At 46.9% G+C, this 17,173-nt stretch overlaps 1 protein-coding gene across 1 annotated transcript in view; it reads left to right on the top strand.

Moving 5' to 3' along the window:
* The first annotated feature begins 9,173 nt into the window (after positions 1-9,173).
* Positions 9,174-17,173, top strand: part of LOC138957404 (uncharacterized) — a 38,980-nt gene continuing 30,980 nt past the window's right edge. Inside the window, exons 1-4 of the mRNA XM_070328524.1 lie at positions 9,174-9,674; positions 10,001-10,884; positions 11,554-14,593; positions 15,355-15,475. Coding sequence (XP_070184625.1) covers positions 9,174-9,674; positions 10,001-10,884; positions 11,554-14,593; positions 15,355-15,475 — 4,546 coding nt within the window. The remainder of the gene's footprint in view (positions 9,675-10,000; positions 10,885-11,553; positions 14,594-15,354; positions 15,476-17,173) is intronic.

Below are 17,173 nucleotides of genomic sequence, written 5' to 3' on the forward strand. Positions count from 1 at the left end.
TGTGTAGGTCAATCGTGACATCTGCGTGGAGAGTGCGTCAAATGCGTGAGAATGCGTAAAGCAATTGTGACATCTGCGTGGAGAGTGCGTCAAATGCGTGAGAATGCGTACAGCAATTGTGACATCTGCGTGAAGAGAGCGTAAAAAGCGCGTAATGCCTGAGAATGCGTCAATAATTCGTGACATCTGCGTGGAGAGTGCGTAAGATGATCAGGACATCTGCGTCAAGAGCGCGTTAAATGCGTAAAGCAATCGTGTCGTCTGCGTGGAGAGCGCGTTAATAGCGTGAGAATGCGTAAAGCAATCGTGACGTCTGCGTGGAGAGTGCGAATTTGTCTTGGTGTCAAATAAGCGTGCGCTGGAGGTGCATATGGTCTGCGTAATCTGAGGGAAAACGAGTGTGTCACGCATGTATTTCGCTTTGCAAAATCGCGCGCGTTACGCATGCGTCCAGTGCAGTTGTTATGCAGAGTTTGGCGACTGCGACACGCATTCGCTGCGCAACATTTTGCTGGCTGGGAAGCGGTCGACTTGTGGTTTTCATTCCGAGACCTGTCTCTTTCAGTCTTTGTGTTTCGCGACTAGGCGTCAGCAGCAGAGTTTGTGTTTCTTTCAAGTGTGCTCACTGAGGAGAATCTGTAAGTAACTAAATGCTTTATTCATTCCTTTTGCTTCATTTTTATGTTTCATTTGATGCTATGATGTTTGCATATGTACATTTTGACGCTGATTTGGTCCCGGGCGATGTCCGACCGGTCTCGCGCCAGAGTTGATGACGCCATTTTGATCTAGCGGAGAGATGTGTTTTCTAGATCAGTTTCTAATTACTTTTATGATTTGGCGCTGAAATTGAGCGTTGATAACTTTTAATATTTGATGACCAGTTGTTCTAAAGTTGTTTTAGAGTCTTGTGAATTAAAGACTCGTAAGATTATTAAGTAAGACAGACTCGTTCTCATACGTTTCGTTTTCGCTGAGAAAAAGCCTGTCTCGCAATATTTTATGTCGAGAAGACCCATGTGTATCGTTGCCATTTTCCCCCATGTTATCACATATTATTTCTGGAGATCAGTAAAGTCTGAGTAGTAGTCGGTTAAAAGCCCAAAGTTAAGCCCCCAGTGCCATTGGCCCGTTAAGCTACCTATTTACGATTTAGGCGCAGAAACCCCTACAATTGATGAACGGGAAATATGGTTGACACATATATTTTGGGTAATGAACTCGATGAGAAAGCTTGTCCCACTATATTTTAAGTCGAGTAGACCTATGTTAGATCTCCTTTGTACAAGGACAGTTTAATAACGATGAAGTCCGGTAAGGTAAGTCGAACCTTTCTCAGATTTCGGTTTTCGATGAGAAGGGATTTGAATACTTTGCTGGACGGAATTCCGCTTCGTAGCCAGTTTGTTGAGGAACAAAGAAGTTCTCAGTTTTCGCTTCGCTGAGGATCGCTCTTTGTTTCCAGTACTGTAACTGTAACTTTGTAGGCGAAGTGTACAACAAAATGACATGCTTTATGAAGTTTTGTGATGCGTTACGTTTCATGTGTTTGATCATGTTGCTGCATTTCAAGCCGTATGTCGTTGACGGTTAATTGGCTGATGTAAGATTGTAGTGTCCGCCATTTTTGACCGGCGTCCCCCGTGTAATGATGTCAGAGCGCCCCCATTCCCCTAGGTCCGCCCCTGATACACAGGTACATGGCTTACCTTCCCTGTCTTTTGTCTGGCTTTGTGTGAGCCAGTCATGTTATGTATTCTGTCCTGTGTCACTCTACTGGTTCTACTCTGTTTGTCACATGCATTTTCATACTCCGATATTTTGCTAGTCTTCATTTGTATTACCCTTTTACCTGTACATAATCTTATGAGTTTTGATTATCATTCCTTTGATGAATTCAGGCATGAGAATGATGGAGATCTTCTGAGTTAAGATCTCAGACAATAGGAAGATATTGTCTACAGGATGCACAATTTTGACTGCTAATTCTCATGTTGCACTTTAAAGGCACTTGCCTGCAGAAGAACTTTGCGACTGATAGAACTGAACATTGTGTGCAGTCGCGCTTGCACTTAAAATGTGTTTGCCTACAGGAGAGCTTAGCGACTGATAAAAACCTAACATTTTGTGCAGTCGCATAGAAGCAAAACAGACTTTTAATCTAAAGCGATATGATTTAGTCGCGCTTCCCTGTAAAGTAATAGACTGTTGTCTAACGCTTCATTGTGAAGCATGAGAGCTTGCGCTTACCCCATGCCTGAGTTATCTTTCTTATTCTTGTCGTTATTATTCAACTCGATGAAGATGTGTCTTCATGGCGATGAACACGCTTAATAATAACAATTATTTTGCAGTTGCAGTTCATGCAGTTGGTTAACTTATGTAGAGCATTTTCTTATGCAAGGCTTAGGCCTAAGGGAAGATGTTGGTTACTTCCCTTGACATTAGCTGTTGTGGAGTTGTTTAACTCACTGTGGATTCTCTTTGTGGATTGTCTATATTTGTCATGATTATTTTGACAAATGATACATTCATTGATTTATGCTTTGTATTATGTCATGTGTGACTTAGAAGGCATGTTGTTTACACTTGTATTTTCTTTTCTTTTTAGTGCCTTCTTCTTTACACTGCTTTCTGGTTGATACCAGAATTCATAGTTATTGTTTCTCGTTTACACCAGATATACACATATATATATATATTATACTGTTTCTGGTTGATACCAGAATTCATAGTTTCTATTTCTGGTTTACACCAGAAATTCTGGTCTTACATGATATATATTGTTTCTGGTAGATAAAAGAATTAATAATTGCTATCTCTGGGTCAGTTAGATACACATATTGGTTCTGATTCTGGTACTGGTAGATACCAGAACTCATAGTTCCTATTTTTGGCTACTAGAATAATTCATAATTGCTATTTCTGGTTTTATGTAAGCATTGCTATTTCTTGTATTAGAGTTCTGTTAATTGTTTCTATTTTATAACTGATAGCATTGTTCCTAGTTGGAACCAAATTTAGCTAAACTGTTTTGGAATATTTATGATTTAGATAAGCTACCTGAGTGGTTATTTTTAGTTATATTTCCTTCAATAAAAGATAAGTTAAAGCAACCTCTGTCTTTGGTGTCTTAATTGTATGCGAGAGAAAAATTAATGAAAGTTTTACGCCCGGCAAAGCCATTAGGGGCATGTTACACGGGAAAACCCGGCTTTGTATGAAAATAAAAAATAAAAATGCGGGGGGGGGGGGGGGGGTGTAGACAGCTGGCTGCCGGCTGCTAGAGGAGACCTGAAATGGGCTAGGGACCTGGTTGGGTCGTCTTGGGTCAGTGCTGAAACGGTTACTTTTTTGGCTGTTGGCAGAACGGACACCCGGGCTTCATATTTTTGCATGCATGTATTCGTGTTTCCAAGGCCTGAGGCTTTCGCTTTGACCCTGGGATCTTTATCGTGCGCATGCGTGCACACGGGGGTGTTCGGACACCGAGGAGAGTCTGCACAAAGTTGACTCTGGGACACACATCCCGCGCCGAACTTGGGGGTTGAACCCACGCTGATAGTAACAACCGGTTTTAAAGCCAGCGCCTCTACCGACTGGGCAAACTCCCCCCCCCCCAATTTGTTGGGGTCAAGAAGTTCCATGGAGGGCGGGGGGTATGGAGTAACACATAGTGTTTTGCTCAGAACATTCCCACCCATGCAGAGCCGCGCTATGGGTACGCATTACCGTGAAGCTGGCAGTCAGTGCTACCAAATGTCGTCTGTGTCTACCACTCGGTGGTGACTTAATGTGGGTCTATGTAAGCAGATGCCAGCGCAAGCAATCTGATGCAGAGTCAGGAGGCGGTTTGGTACAAGAGAACCTTAGAGGCCACAGCCTCGGCCGTCTAAGGGATCTGTGTGTCTGGAGGCACATTTGGTTTTTGAGGTTCAAGCGGAGCTGTTGCCTCTGCTCCCAAGTTCCCGTGTCTGGAGGCGTGTTTGGTATGGTAGCAAACCTGTAGGTTGGGGCCTCTGCCTTTCAGGATGCCAGGACTACAAAATGTGTGTCTTGGGACACATTTAGCTTAAGATTCCAGGAATTGTATGCTCCTCTGCCTGTGCTATATATCCTGTCCTTACACCCGACATTCCCACACAATGATTGCAGAAGGAAACTCTGTACCTACACGACCGAGACACAAGACCGATTATTTCACAGCTGCAATTAAATGTGAATAGAGAACAAAGACGTTTTGGGTAAGCTTACTCACGTCAGGTCTTCACTGACAAGCTAGGAACAGACGGAAAATTCCGAACAAAAGTAAATGACGTCAAAGTCTCTTTCGCTTTGCGTGTAACTTTGTCATGACGTCTTTTTGTGACGACAGTATACGCGACAATTTGTTCGCTTCCGGTGTCATTTTAGACTGAAAAGCAACTTAAAAGAAGGAGCTAAGTAGTCCAGGCATCTTAGCCACTTTAGTGAAGGGAACGTTGAAGTGACAATGACTAGGTTTAAAATGTCCCTTATCAGAAAGTTCAACCTCAGTCCTTTGATGTTTATTAAACACATTTTCATATAAAGTTGGCGCTTCATACGGAAAAATGGCTTTGAAATTGACCCAAATCCTTCTTTGGGCTCTGTAAATGTCGTTTGGGGGTATGGTTGTAAAATGGTATCTACTGGTCACCCCAATGTATAAACTGAAAACTCTTTCTGCACCAGAACACGCAGAAAGGATTGTATCTGCCTGATGTCTGATGCTTTTCAAAATCCCCAACCACTAACACCTTCAAAACGGACTTTAACTGACACTGTTGTTTTTCCCTATATAATCCTTACTATTTTTCCGAGACGTCGTCGTGTTGTGTATTTAGCTTGCCACAACCTCATACAAGGTCCTAAAAGTTAAAGTTGAAGAAAATACTAAAGATAAATGAAAAAGCTGACGCAGTGTCATTCGCACCGTGAATCCCCCCATGGGAACATACTAAAGTCTGGTTCCAAATAGGCTCAATTTCCTTCTATTTCTTTGTATTTCTGCCTCGTAGGGGTAGGGGTGTTCAAACCAAAGGCACCTTTAAACCAAAATTCAAATCACACATCTTACAATACTAAGACACTCAGCAGTAAAAGGGTGTCTGCTGGTAAAAAATTCCAAACAATCCTAAAAGTACTTCACTACTAAAAGTGCTTTTAAAAAGAGCCGTTATTTTTCCCTCTATATTCAGTATTGTGTTTTCTGCGAACATGTAGTCTATTTAGATGGTTGTCGTGTGCACTTGAGTTGCTAAAGCGTTTTCAGTTGGGCATATGTCGAAAAGCAAAGAATTAGCCCTTTGAAAACCATCAGAACTGTCACACAAAAATAACATTTACCTATCTCACCAACTGACCAAACATAGGGCTTTTCCTTATGTATTATGTATTGTCGTGTTTTTTGTAGCATACTTGTGAAAACAGCCACCACTGTTGTAAATGATACTTTAAAGAGCATTATTTCATTTTTACAGTTGAAGGACAACCTGGACTGCCGTATATTACAGCTGTTTTACAATCAGCCAAAATTTTCTTAACAAACGTATGTTAAGAACAACTCCCACAGTGAAATTGAAGGAAAACAAAGTGAAAATCCGCCTGCCATAGAGGAGCTAAAGAATCAACAATAAACGACTGCATGGATAGCTTGATGCACGAATGCATTGCGGACATGTTTGTCTCCAACCAAGAGAAAGTTCCAAAAAATCCCTTTTGTGCTTCTTATTATACAGTGACGTCAAAGACAGCCTTTTCTGCTGTTCATACATTCAGGGGTTATGGTTACACTAAACGACGTAGTTGTAGCCATACTGCCATCCAGATTTATTTTTTCCTTGCGAGCAGTCACAGGGTGTTTGTGCTGTCTGCCAACCGTTAGATGACCCCGCCCAAGTCTGTTAAGGGACCGTTTGACCGTTATAGAACGCGTCTTTTTGATTTTTTGGCACAGTTGGAAACGGTTGATTTTTATCCCTACCATTGTTTCCAAACATTATATAGGAATGTTTTGTGAACAACGGATAATAGCCACTACTCGCATGTGTAGCAAAAGTGAGCGTACATACTCACCCTGGTCGTCCAGCCGTTGTCCGTTGCCCGTCTTTATCTGTCTGTACTGAACATTACCTTTGGATATTTCTCCAACGCTATGAAATGAAGAAACACCAAATGTTGCAAAATGTTGTATGACCCCAAGAGCTCAAAAAAGATACTTGAGAACCTTGACCTTACCATAAGGTCAAGGTCACAGGGAGAATGAATGTGGTCTAAAAACTGCAAAATTTCACATTGTGCCAGTTTTCTGGAAAACAAATTAAAAACAGCGGGCTTAGTTTTGTATGGTATACAAGAAAAAGAAAGCCTTATCTTCTGATACCATTTTGGTTGACCTCGCTTCAATGTCAAGGTCAGAGGAGCCCTTCAAAGTTGAATTGTAGACATATTTTGATGTGAGCTTGCCCCTTTAACTTTACTATGGACGATATCTCTTACAAACTTAAACACTGAGTGGGGCGTTTGTTAGAATTTCATAGTGAGCCACATCTGGTCACATATCGTTAGGGTCAAGGTCACATTGACCCCTATGAAAAATGTGACCAAGCCGGGTAAAGAAATCCATGTGTCTTGGTAGAAAATCTTAACAAAGCAAAGCCCATGCGACGCTCAAGCTTGACCTTTGTCTTAAAGTGACCTTGACCTTCAGGTGACCTTGAAGGTGAAGGTCTAACAACTGAAGCTGGCAAGGACATTGTACACTATTAGAACTGTTTTACAGATTTTTCCTACCAAATTACACATGACCTTTGGCCAAGGTCAAGATCATCAAAGGTCACACATCACAAGGCTATCAATTCAAGACATAGGAAGCATAAACATACTTATTGGCACTTTCTACAAAGAGACATTGTCACTTTTAGTGATTCAATTGCCCGTTTCAGTCACATTTCATAAGGGGCAAAGTGACCTTGACCTTGATGATATGTGACTAAATGTGGCTCAATATTAGTATATAACATGTGCCCCACACAATTATGAAGTTTGAAAGATTTTTTTCATGGTTCAGGGTCAAGGTCACTTCAAAACATGTATACAATTCAACTTTGAAGGACTCCTGTGACCTTGACATTGAAGCGAGGTCAACCAAAATGGTATCAGAAGATAAGGCTTTCTTTTTCTTGTATACCATACAAAACTAAGCCCGCTGTTTTTAATTTGTTTTCCAGAAAACTGGCACAATGTGAAATTTTGCAGTTTTTAGACCACATTCATTCTCCCTGTGACCTTGACCTTATGGTAAGGTCAAGGTTCTCAAGTATCTTTTTTGAGCTCTTGGGGTCATACAACATTTTGCAACATTTGGTGTTTCTTCACTTCATAGCGTTGGAGAAATATCCAAAGGTAATGTTCAGTACAGACAGATAAAGACGGGCAACGGACAACGGCTGGACGACCAGGGTGAGTATGTACGCTCACTTTTGCTACACATGCGAGTAGCGGCTATTATCCGTTGTTCACAAAACATTCCTATATAATGTTTGGAAACAATGGTAGGGATAAAAATCAACCGTTTCCAACTGTGCCAAAAAATCAAAAAGACGCGTTCTATAACGGTCAAACGGTCCCTTAACAGACTTGGGCGGGGTCATCTAACGGTTGGCAGACAGCACAAACACCCTGTGACTGCTCGCAAGGAAAAAATAAATCTGGATGGCAGTATGGCTACAACTACGTCGTTTAGTGTAACCATAACCCCTGAATGTATGAACAGCAGAAAAGGCTGTCTTTGACGTCACTGTATAATAAGAAGCACAAAAGGGATTTTTTGGAACTTTCTCTTGGTTGGAGACAAACATGTCCGCAATGCATTCGTGCATCAAGCTATCCATGCAGTCGTTTATTGTTGATTCTTTAGCTCCTCTATGGCAGGGGGATTTTCAATTTGTTTTCCTTCAATTTCACTATGGGAGTTGTTCTTAACATACGTTTGTTAAGAAAATTTTGGCTGATTGTAAAACAGCTGTAATATACGGCAGTAAAGGTTGTCCTTCAACTGTAAAAATGAAATAATGCTCTTTAAAGTATCATTTACAACAGTGGTGGCTGTTTTCACAAGTATGCTACAAAAAACACGACAATACATAATACATAAGGAAAAGCCCTATGTTTGGTCAGTTGGTGAGATAGGTAAATGTTATTTTTGTGTGACAGTTCTGATGGTTTTCAAAGGGCTAATTCTTTGCTTTTCGACATATGCCCAACTGAAAACGCTTTAGCAACTCAAGTGCACACGACAACCATCTAAATAGACTACATGTTCGCAGAAAACACAATACTGAATATAGAGGGAAAAATAACGGCTCTTTTTAAAAGCACTTTTAGTAGTGAAGTACTTTTAGGATTGTTTGGAATTTTTTACCAGCAGACACCCTTTTACTGCTGAGTGTCTTAGTATTGTAAGATGTGTGATTTGAATTTTGGTTTAAAGGTGCCTTTGGTTTGAACACCCCTACCCCTACGAGGCAGAAATACAAAGAAATAGAAGGAAATTGAGCCTATTTGGAACCAGACTTTAGTATGTTCCCATGGGGGGATTCACGGTGCGAATGACACTGCGTCAGCTTTTTCATTTATCTTTAGTATTTTCTTCAACTTTAACTTTTAGGACCATGTATGAGGTTGTGGCAAGCTAAATACACAACACGACGACGTCTCGGAAAAATAGTAAGGATTATATAGGGAAAAACAACAGTGTCAGTTAAAGTCCGTTTTGAAGGTGTTAGTGGTTGGGGATTTTGAAAAGCATCAGACATCAGGCAAATACAATCCTTTCTGCGTGTTCTGGTGCAGAAAGAGTTTTCAGTTTATACATTGGGGTGACCAGTAGATACCATTTTACAACCATACCCCCAAACGACATTTACAGAGCCCAAAGAAGGATTTGGGTCAATTTCAAAGCCATTTTTCCGTATGAAGCGCCAACTTTATATGAAAATGTGTTTAATAAACATCAAAGGACTGAGGTTGAACTTTCTGATAAGGGACATTTTAAACCTAGTCATTGTCACTTCAACGTTGTTCTCTAATATGCCTGGACTATAAGCCTGTGTCTTGAAACAGCTGAAACACTCTTTTGGATTGCCGTTTCAATGTTTACCAAAAAGTTTACCAGGGAAGCGCGGCGCATCATCCACCACTACGCCTTGGAGAACCTGGGAGGAGAGTCGGCAGAATGGATGATCCAGTCCCTCGAAGGCGCCGCGCGGAGGGAGGTCACCGGTCGTCCGCCTGCTGACACCGCGACGGCGGATCTGGTGCTTGCGGCTCTGCAGGAGAGGTTTGGGGACCACCGGACCAAGTCGGCGATGCTGTCCACCTTCCACAGTCGGCGGCAGGGCAACAATGAGGGGGTCCTCAACTTTGCCCAGACCCTCCATGCCCTGCAGGCGCGGCTCAACACCCTTGCAGCCGGCACTGAGACAGACGAGGCACTCCGCGACAGGTTCATGGATGGGCTGCAGCCTCCAGCACTCAGGCGGGACATCCGTCGGTTCATCCGGGAGAGGGAGGATGCAGGCTTCGCCGCCGTCCGCGCAGAGGCTCTGCGGTGGATGAGGGAGGACGCCGACTGCGACGTCCGCTCGGAGCAGGTGACTGCTACACCAGGAGGTCGACGAGCTCCGTCACCAAGTGGCAGAGCTGGTTAAGCAGGCGGCCGCACTCCGGATGGAGCTTAACCAGCGCCCCGCCTATCCTGAGCCTCCCAGAACCACCCTTCCCACTTCTCCCTCAACCACCCCTCCCACCAACTGCCCGCGTCCCGACCCCGCTGCTGGCTGTGCAGCAAGTACGGCCATCTTCAGGCCCGCTGCCCGCTGAAACGGCCGATCCTGAACGCCCAGTCCCACCCCGACTCCCATGTCCCCTCCCACCAGCAGCGACAGGGAAACTAATTGCCCCCGTTGTCCATAACCAGACAACGGGGGGCGAGGGTTTCCTGCAGGGACTTACTGGGAAGTGTCCCACGACCAGAGTAAGCCTGCAGGGAAAGACTGTCACTGCACTTATCGACACTGGGAGCGAGGTGTCGACCATCACTGAGGAGTGGCTGACAGCTAATCTTCGCAACACGTCCATTTGCAGCTGTGATTTCCTTACCCTCAGAGCTGCGAATGGACTGGATATTCCATACGCCGGCGTGGCCTTGGTGGAGGTCACCATCTTTGGCGACAACTTCAAGAACGTTCCATTCCTAGTGGTGAAGAATTCCCCTGACCCTGGCACCAGAAGCAAGAAGAGGGAAGTGCCTGCGCTCATTGGGATGAACATTCTTCAGCGATTGACACCTTCCGTGGCTGCTTCCTCCTTGCCGGCTAGTCTGCAGGTAGCTGTCCAGGAAGCCAGGCTCCAACAACGGCACACAGGAGGTCTGGCTAAGGTTGCTGGACCAACATTGATCCCAGCAGGCTCGGTCGCTACGGTGCGGATCACTGGACCACAGCAGTCAAGTCTACTGATTGCGTCCCCACTGTCTACGCCCCTCCCTGGTGGTTTGCTGCTGGTCCCCACTCTTGTCAGTCAGGGCTCAGCCAGGTTTGTGAGAGTAGCCAACCTCTCAGCAGTGGACTGCACCCTTAGACAAAGGACAGCTGTAGCGGTTTTGGAGAGGATTGAGACAGTGGAGAGCGATGAGGGATTCAAGTTTGACGTGTCATCGCAGAACATCACTATTAGCACGCAGGAGACCACGACTTCCCCTTCACCTCCCCCAGTCCCCACTCCCAACTTTGACGGCACCAGGGGCCAGTTTCATAAGCCAGAAACACAGTCGACCAACTGCAGTTGTCCGAGAGAACCACAGTAATCCGACGTTATCGGGTTTCACGAACAAAATTTCAGTCAGTCGACTGCGGGTCGTCTCACCGGAAGTCGGCCAAACACGGCGATGCTCTCCCCCCAACACTGTGTTCGGCTTACTGCGGTAAACCGAAAATAAATGTAATTATCCGCACAGTCAATGGCAGAATGCTCACACTTTTTTGGATTGTGAGCCAAACCTTGTGATTGTTCTTCGAAATGTATCTATCATGACGCAGTAATCCAGGAGACAAGTCAGGGTTATGTCTTGAAGACGTCACATTATGGCGTAAGAGGGTTTGACGTCACGCGAAGGAATTACTGAAAGTCTCGGTCATTGTTATTTTGAGCGGGCCGAGACAAGTTTTTTTATTCGAAATCGGCCATTTCCACGTGCGAATGAGCAAACGGAAGTGGTAATGTTGCTAAATTTAGCCCTCGACTTGGCCATTCGGATTACTGTACAGTCGGTCGACTGCGGTTGTCCGCGGGTGACGGTGATTCGCTCATGAAACGCGCTTTTCGGTGACACGGCGATCAACCACAGTCCATCGACTGGGCAGTCGATCGACTGTCAGTCGGTTCACTGCTAGCTTATGAAACTGGCCCCAGGAGACAGAGGGAGAAACTTCAGGAACTGCTGAACTAGTTTGCGCACGGGTTTGTGCAGAGCGAGACTGACCTGGGATACGCTGACAGGGTGACCCATCGCATCCCCACCACAGACGATGCCCCTGTCGCCCAGCCATACCGCAGCATCCCACCTTGCCACCTACAGGAGGTGAAAGATCACCTTAAGGGCTTGTTGGCTCAGAACGTGATCCAAGAGAGCTACAGCCCTTATGCAGCTCCTGTAGTGCTGGTGAGGAAGAAGGATAGCAGTCTCCGGCTCTGTGTGGACTACAGACGTCTCAACGCGAAGACAGTTCCTGATGCTTATCCGCTTCCCCGCATCCAGGAATCGCTCGACTCCCTGGTCGGTGCCCAGTACTTCTCCACTCTGGATCTGGCGAGTGGGTACCACCAGATTGCCATGGAACCCCGAGACCAGCACAAGACGACCTTCTGCACTCCGTTCGGCCTCTTTGAGTACACTAGGATGTCCATGGGTCTTATCTCCGCTCCAGCCACCTTCCAGAGACTGATGCAGGCAACCATGTCTGACTTTCAGTTCCAGTTTCTGTTGGTGTACCTGGACGACCTACTAGTGTACTCGAAGACGTTCGACGAGCACCTGCAGCACCTTGAGCGCCTCCTCCAGCGTATCACCGAGACGGGCCTTAAGCTGAAGCCAGAGAAGTGCCAGTTCCTGCGAAGAGAGGTAGTCTACTTGGGGCACACCATTTCAGCGGACGGTATTAGCTGCGAAGCCGGTAAGATTGAGGCTGTTCAGAACTGGCCACTGCCCAAGACCACCACAGACCTGCGCAGCTTCCTTGGTTTCGCCAGCTACTACCGACGCTTCATCAGTGGATTCTCCAAGCTGGCCGGACCACTGCACGACCTCGTGACAGAAGGCAGCAAAGGAAGCAAGAAGAAGAATGCAGCCATCCACCACCTGTGGACTGAACGACACCAGACAGCCTTTGAGTCCCTGAAGTCGGCCCTGACAACGGCCCCCGTCTTGGGCTACGCCGACTATGAGAAGCCGTTCATCCTGGAAACCGATGCCAGTCATGATGGACTCAGTGCTATCCTCTCCCAAGTCCAAGATGGGAAGCAACGCGTCATTGCCTACGCCAGCAGGAAACTCAAGCCCACTGAGAAGAACTGTGCTAACTACAGCAGCTTTAAGCTGGAGCTGCTTGCTCTTAAGTGGGCCGCATGCGACAAGTTCCGCCACTACCTTCTTGGCGCTGTGTTTGAGGTCATAACTGACAACAACCCCCTCACCTACCTGAAGACAGCGAAACTTGGGGCGCTGGAGCAACGCTGGGCCTCTCAACTGGCCCAGTTCAACTTCACATTGCACTACCGCCCCGGGAAGATTAACCCTGCTGATGCCCTGTCCCGCCTACCCCCTGTTTCCCTCCCTGACCAGTCCTCTACCCCTGTCCCCCCAGAGTTGGCCACAGAGCAAGAGATGTGGTGCGAGAGGGCTGCTCTCGATCCAGTGCCAGAGGTGCATGGACAGCCATCACTGCCCCTTGATGTCAGCTTCAAGGCAGCAGAGCCAACCACGGACACCCTTCCCCATCACTCCCCCCAGGACCTGAGGCGATTGCAGGACGAGGACGCCACCATCGGCCCAGTCCTCAGGTCTTGGCCTGAGAAACCCCATGATGTCAGAGACCCCCCGCTGCGGACATTCCTTCAGCAGCGCAACAAGCTGTATATGGAGAAAGGGGTCCTCTACCGTCGAGTGGCAGACTCCAAAGGCGGCCACTTCGAGCAACTGGTGCTGCCTAGCTCCCTGCGACCAGATGTCATGGTCGCCCTGCATGACAACATGGGCCACCAAGGCTACGACCGGACCATGGAACTCCTCAGACAGCGCGTCTACTGGCCTGGGATGTTCAGCGACGTCACAAACTGCCAACGCTGCGTCCTAGGCCGGAAGCCCCTTCTCCACACCACGTCTGGCCACCTCCTCGCCAGTCACCCCCTTGAAGTGGTGGCGATGGACTTCACCAAGCTGGAGACTGCCACAGACGGCAGGGAGAACGTCCTAGTGATCACGGACGTGTTCACCAAATTCTCCCTCGCGGTTCCAACACGCAACCAAGAGGCAGGAACTGTTGCTAAGGTGCTGGTCCAGGAATGGTTTCAGCGATATGGTGTTCCGGAGAGGCTCCACAGCGACCAAGGCAGAGACTTTGAGGGCAAGGTAGTCCAGGCCCTCTGTGAGCTGTATGGCATCGATAAGTCCAGGACAACACCATATCACCCGCGAGGAAACGGACAGTGTGAGCGCTTCAACAGAACTCTTCACGACCTTCTGCGCACACTCTCTGTTGAAAAGAAGGGACGATGGCCAATACACCTGCCTGAGCTGCTCCAGGCCTACAACTCGACGCCGCACGCCTCCACTGGTTTCTCCCCCCACTTCCTGCTCTTTGGACAGGAGCCCAGTCTGCCCATCGACCATCTCCTTGGCCGTACTGGAGAAGCAACTGCCGGATCCACTGACTGGGTTCGGCAGCACCGCTTGCGACTCCAGGAAGCCCATGCACGCGCCAAGCAGCACTTGCAAAAGTCAGCTGAAGAGAGGCGCCAGCAGACAGACAAGAAAGCAGCAGATCACCCCCTCCATGTAGGTGACTACACCTACATCAAGAACCGGACCCTGGGCAGGAGCAAGATCCAGGACCAGTGGTGGTCTGAGCTGTATGTGGTAACAGCTCGACCCTACCCAGGCTCCCAGGTGTATGTCGTTCGTCCTGTCACTGGGGGTGGTGAGAAGACCCTCAGCCGAGACATCATGCCTGCTGCTGTCCCCATCGCACCCCCTGCGACACCCCTTTCCCCACCTGCTCCTGTCCCAGCTACACCAACATTCCCTGACCGGGACACTGTCTGCCTGGCACGCCCAGTCTTTCCCCCACCCTTCCAGCCTCCTCCGGTGCAGCCAGCAGCCCCTGCACCAGTTCCTCAGCCCCAGGCACCTCCAGTCCCAGCCCCAGCGCTTCGTGTTCCAGAGGTAGAACGTGTCCCAGACCAGCCTCTGGCTAGAGACCCAGAACCTCTGGTCCCTCCTCCAGCTGCTGTTCCTGTACGCCGCTCACAGCGTATACGGCAGAGATTGTCCTCATTCTAGGCAATCATGGGATTCACTTGATTTCAGTTTATTTTGAACAGTCGGACTTGTGTAAATAATAAGTGTGCCGCTGTCATAACCCTGCCATGAGCCTATTGTGAACAGTCAGGAAAACAATGTGCTGCTGTCATGTGGGCCATGTGCCATTCGTGAGACAAAGACTCGCCATATTAATTTGAACAGTCGGACTTGTGTAAATAATAAGTGTGCCGCTGTCATAACCCTGCCATGAGCCTATTGTGAACAGTCAGGAAAACAATGTGCTGCTGTCATGTGGGCCATGTGCCATTCGTGAGACAGAGACTCGCCATATTAATTTGAACAGTCGGACTTGTGTAGATATTAAGTGTGCCGCTGTCATAACCCCGCCATGAGCCTATTGTGAACAGTCAGGAAAACAATGTGCTGCTGTCATGTGGGCCATGTGCCATTCCTGAGACAGAGACTCGCCAGCTAGATTAGCCTTAACATCTGTGAGACAGACTCACAACAACATTTTCTCTCATTTACTGTGAGATAAGGACTCGCTAATTCCTGGATCATCAGTGAGATAAAAGACTCACATACATTGATACTGATTCACTTCAACCTATCACTTTGTTTAGTTTGTGAAATTCATTGATTTGCTAATGTTTTATGGTTTTGCATTTTACTTTTGCTTCGATTCCCTCTTTGAGCACTTAGAATTAACATCTGTGTTTGTTTGCATGTACCAGATTGTTGTTGTCACCCCAGGGTGCTGGTGGTTTCAGGCCGTTATGTTCTCCGGCGTTGTTCTAGGTATTTCAGGATTAGCAGTGGTCAGCGGCATCCATGATCCTGACGACAAGCTTTATGGTATTTCAGGTCCTCTTGGCTTAATAGCGGGTTCCTGACTGCCTTTTCTGCAATGCATCTTGTTGTCTTGTGTCATATCCCTGAGTTGGGCGTGCCTTCACTAATATGTTGGCAAGGGAGGTTGTGTTTCCTGTATTATTGTTGTCTGAGTTGTTAGATGTCACCTTGGATGATCTGTTTAAGTCAGCTCCAGGTTGTATCTTAGGCTCCTGTTGTACTTGCTCCCTGCGAGGGCGCAGGTTGGTATAGAGCTGGGGGGGATGTAGCCAAGTGGCGTACCCCGTCTCTTTGTGTGTGATTATCTCCTGCCCGACCCAGTTGCCTCCCCTGTCTACAGCTATTCCCTGTGTGTGTGTGCTAGTCACATTGGGTTTACCTTTAAAAAAAAAGCCCTTTGTGCTAGGAAATCCCTAACTTGAAATGATGAGAAGCAGCAGCGTAACCTCTAACCATCAGTGCCTAAGGAGTGACTAAATAATACCTGGTTGTCTTTGTGCATTGTACTTCATTGTGTGTTTACTATCGTAGGGTAGACCCCGACCGGATGCATTTCTAATCTCTTATCTCAGGTTTAGGTGGTCGTTATGTAATGTGCCGCCAGCCTGTCTGTATCGTTGGACTCGCGTTTTGTCAAGTGGGTGTCATTTCTTTTGACAGGGTACATCATAGAAGATGCCAGGTGGCTTGGAGGTTTTAGTCTCTTACCCCCCCCCCCCTTCTGTGTATCAGCTTTGACACTGCTTGTAATCTAATGAGCCTTATCCGCTGTGCGTAATATTTCCGGTGCGTGACACCGACCCGGCTTCATGCCTCGGTAACGATCCCTTTCATTGGGCAGGCATTTTAAGTAGAACGCCCCCCGTTGTCTGACACCAGGTAGCCTCCCCATTGGCTTATCGCCACAGGGAATCGGAAGTGCCCTGTCTTTAAAAGAGCGAACATTTAGAGTAGAGCAGAAAACGCGATTTGTGACACTGCGAGCTGGGTGCTCCATGTGTGTTGTCGGTAGCCGTGAACGTGTCGAAGCTCTGCTCTAATTTGTCGTGAACCGGTCTAGTGTAGTTTGGCGCGAAGTTAGTAAGCGGTCGACTTGTGGTTTTCATTCCGAGACCTGTCTCTTTCAGTCTTTGTGTTTCGCGACTAGGCGTCAGCAGCAGAGTTTGTGTTTCTTTCAAGTGTGCTCACTGAGGAGAATCTGTAAGTAACTAAATGCTTTATTCATTCCTTTTGCTTCATTTTTATATTTAGTAAAGTTTTGACTAAATATTTTAACATCGAGGGGGAATCGAAACGAGGGTCGTGGTGTATGTGCGTGTGTGTGTGTGTGTGTGTGTGTGTGTGTGTGTGTGTGTGTGTGTGTGTGTGTGTGTGTGTGAGGATTGCACAAGATCTCCTTCAGGGACAACTGCACCAACAACAAATACACAGTCATTTTATCTGTTTGCCTTCTTTTGAAAATTATACATGGAGTTGATATGATGCGTTAGTTGTGTGTGTGTGTGTGTGTGTGTGTGTGTGTGTGTGTGTGTGTGTGTGTGTGTGTGTGTGTGTGTGTGTGTGTGTGTGTGTGTGTGTGTGTGTGACGGAGTGAGTGAGTTTGTGTTACTGTTTGTTGATTTCTTACGGGAGCCTTGAAGGCTTCGCCTCTTGTTTTAAAATGTTTTCTACATTGTAAACGAGAAAGGTTGTTTCACCTGG

Source organism: Littorina saxatilis, unplaced genomic scaffold (assembly GCF_037325665.1).
Source record: "Littorina saxatilis isolate snail1 unplaced genomic scaffold, US_GU_Lsax_2.0 scaffold_117, whole genome shotgun sequence".
In the NCBI taxonomy this organism is placed as follows: Eukaryota; Metazoa; Mollusca; class Gastropoda; order Littorinimorpha; family Littorinidae; genus Littorina; species Littorina saxatilis.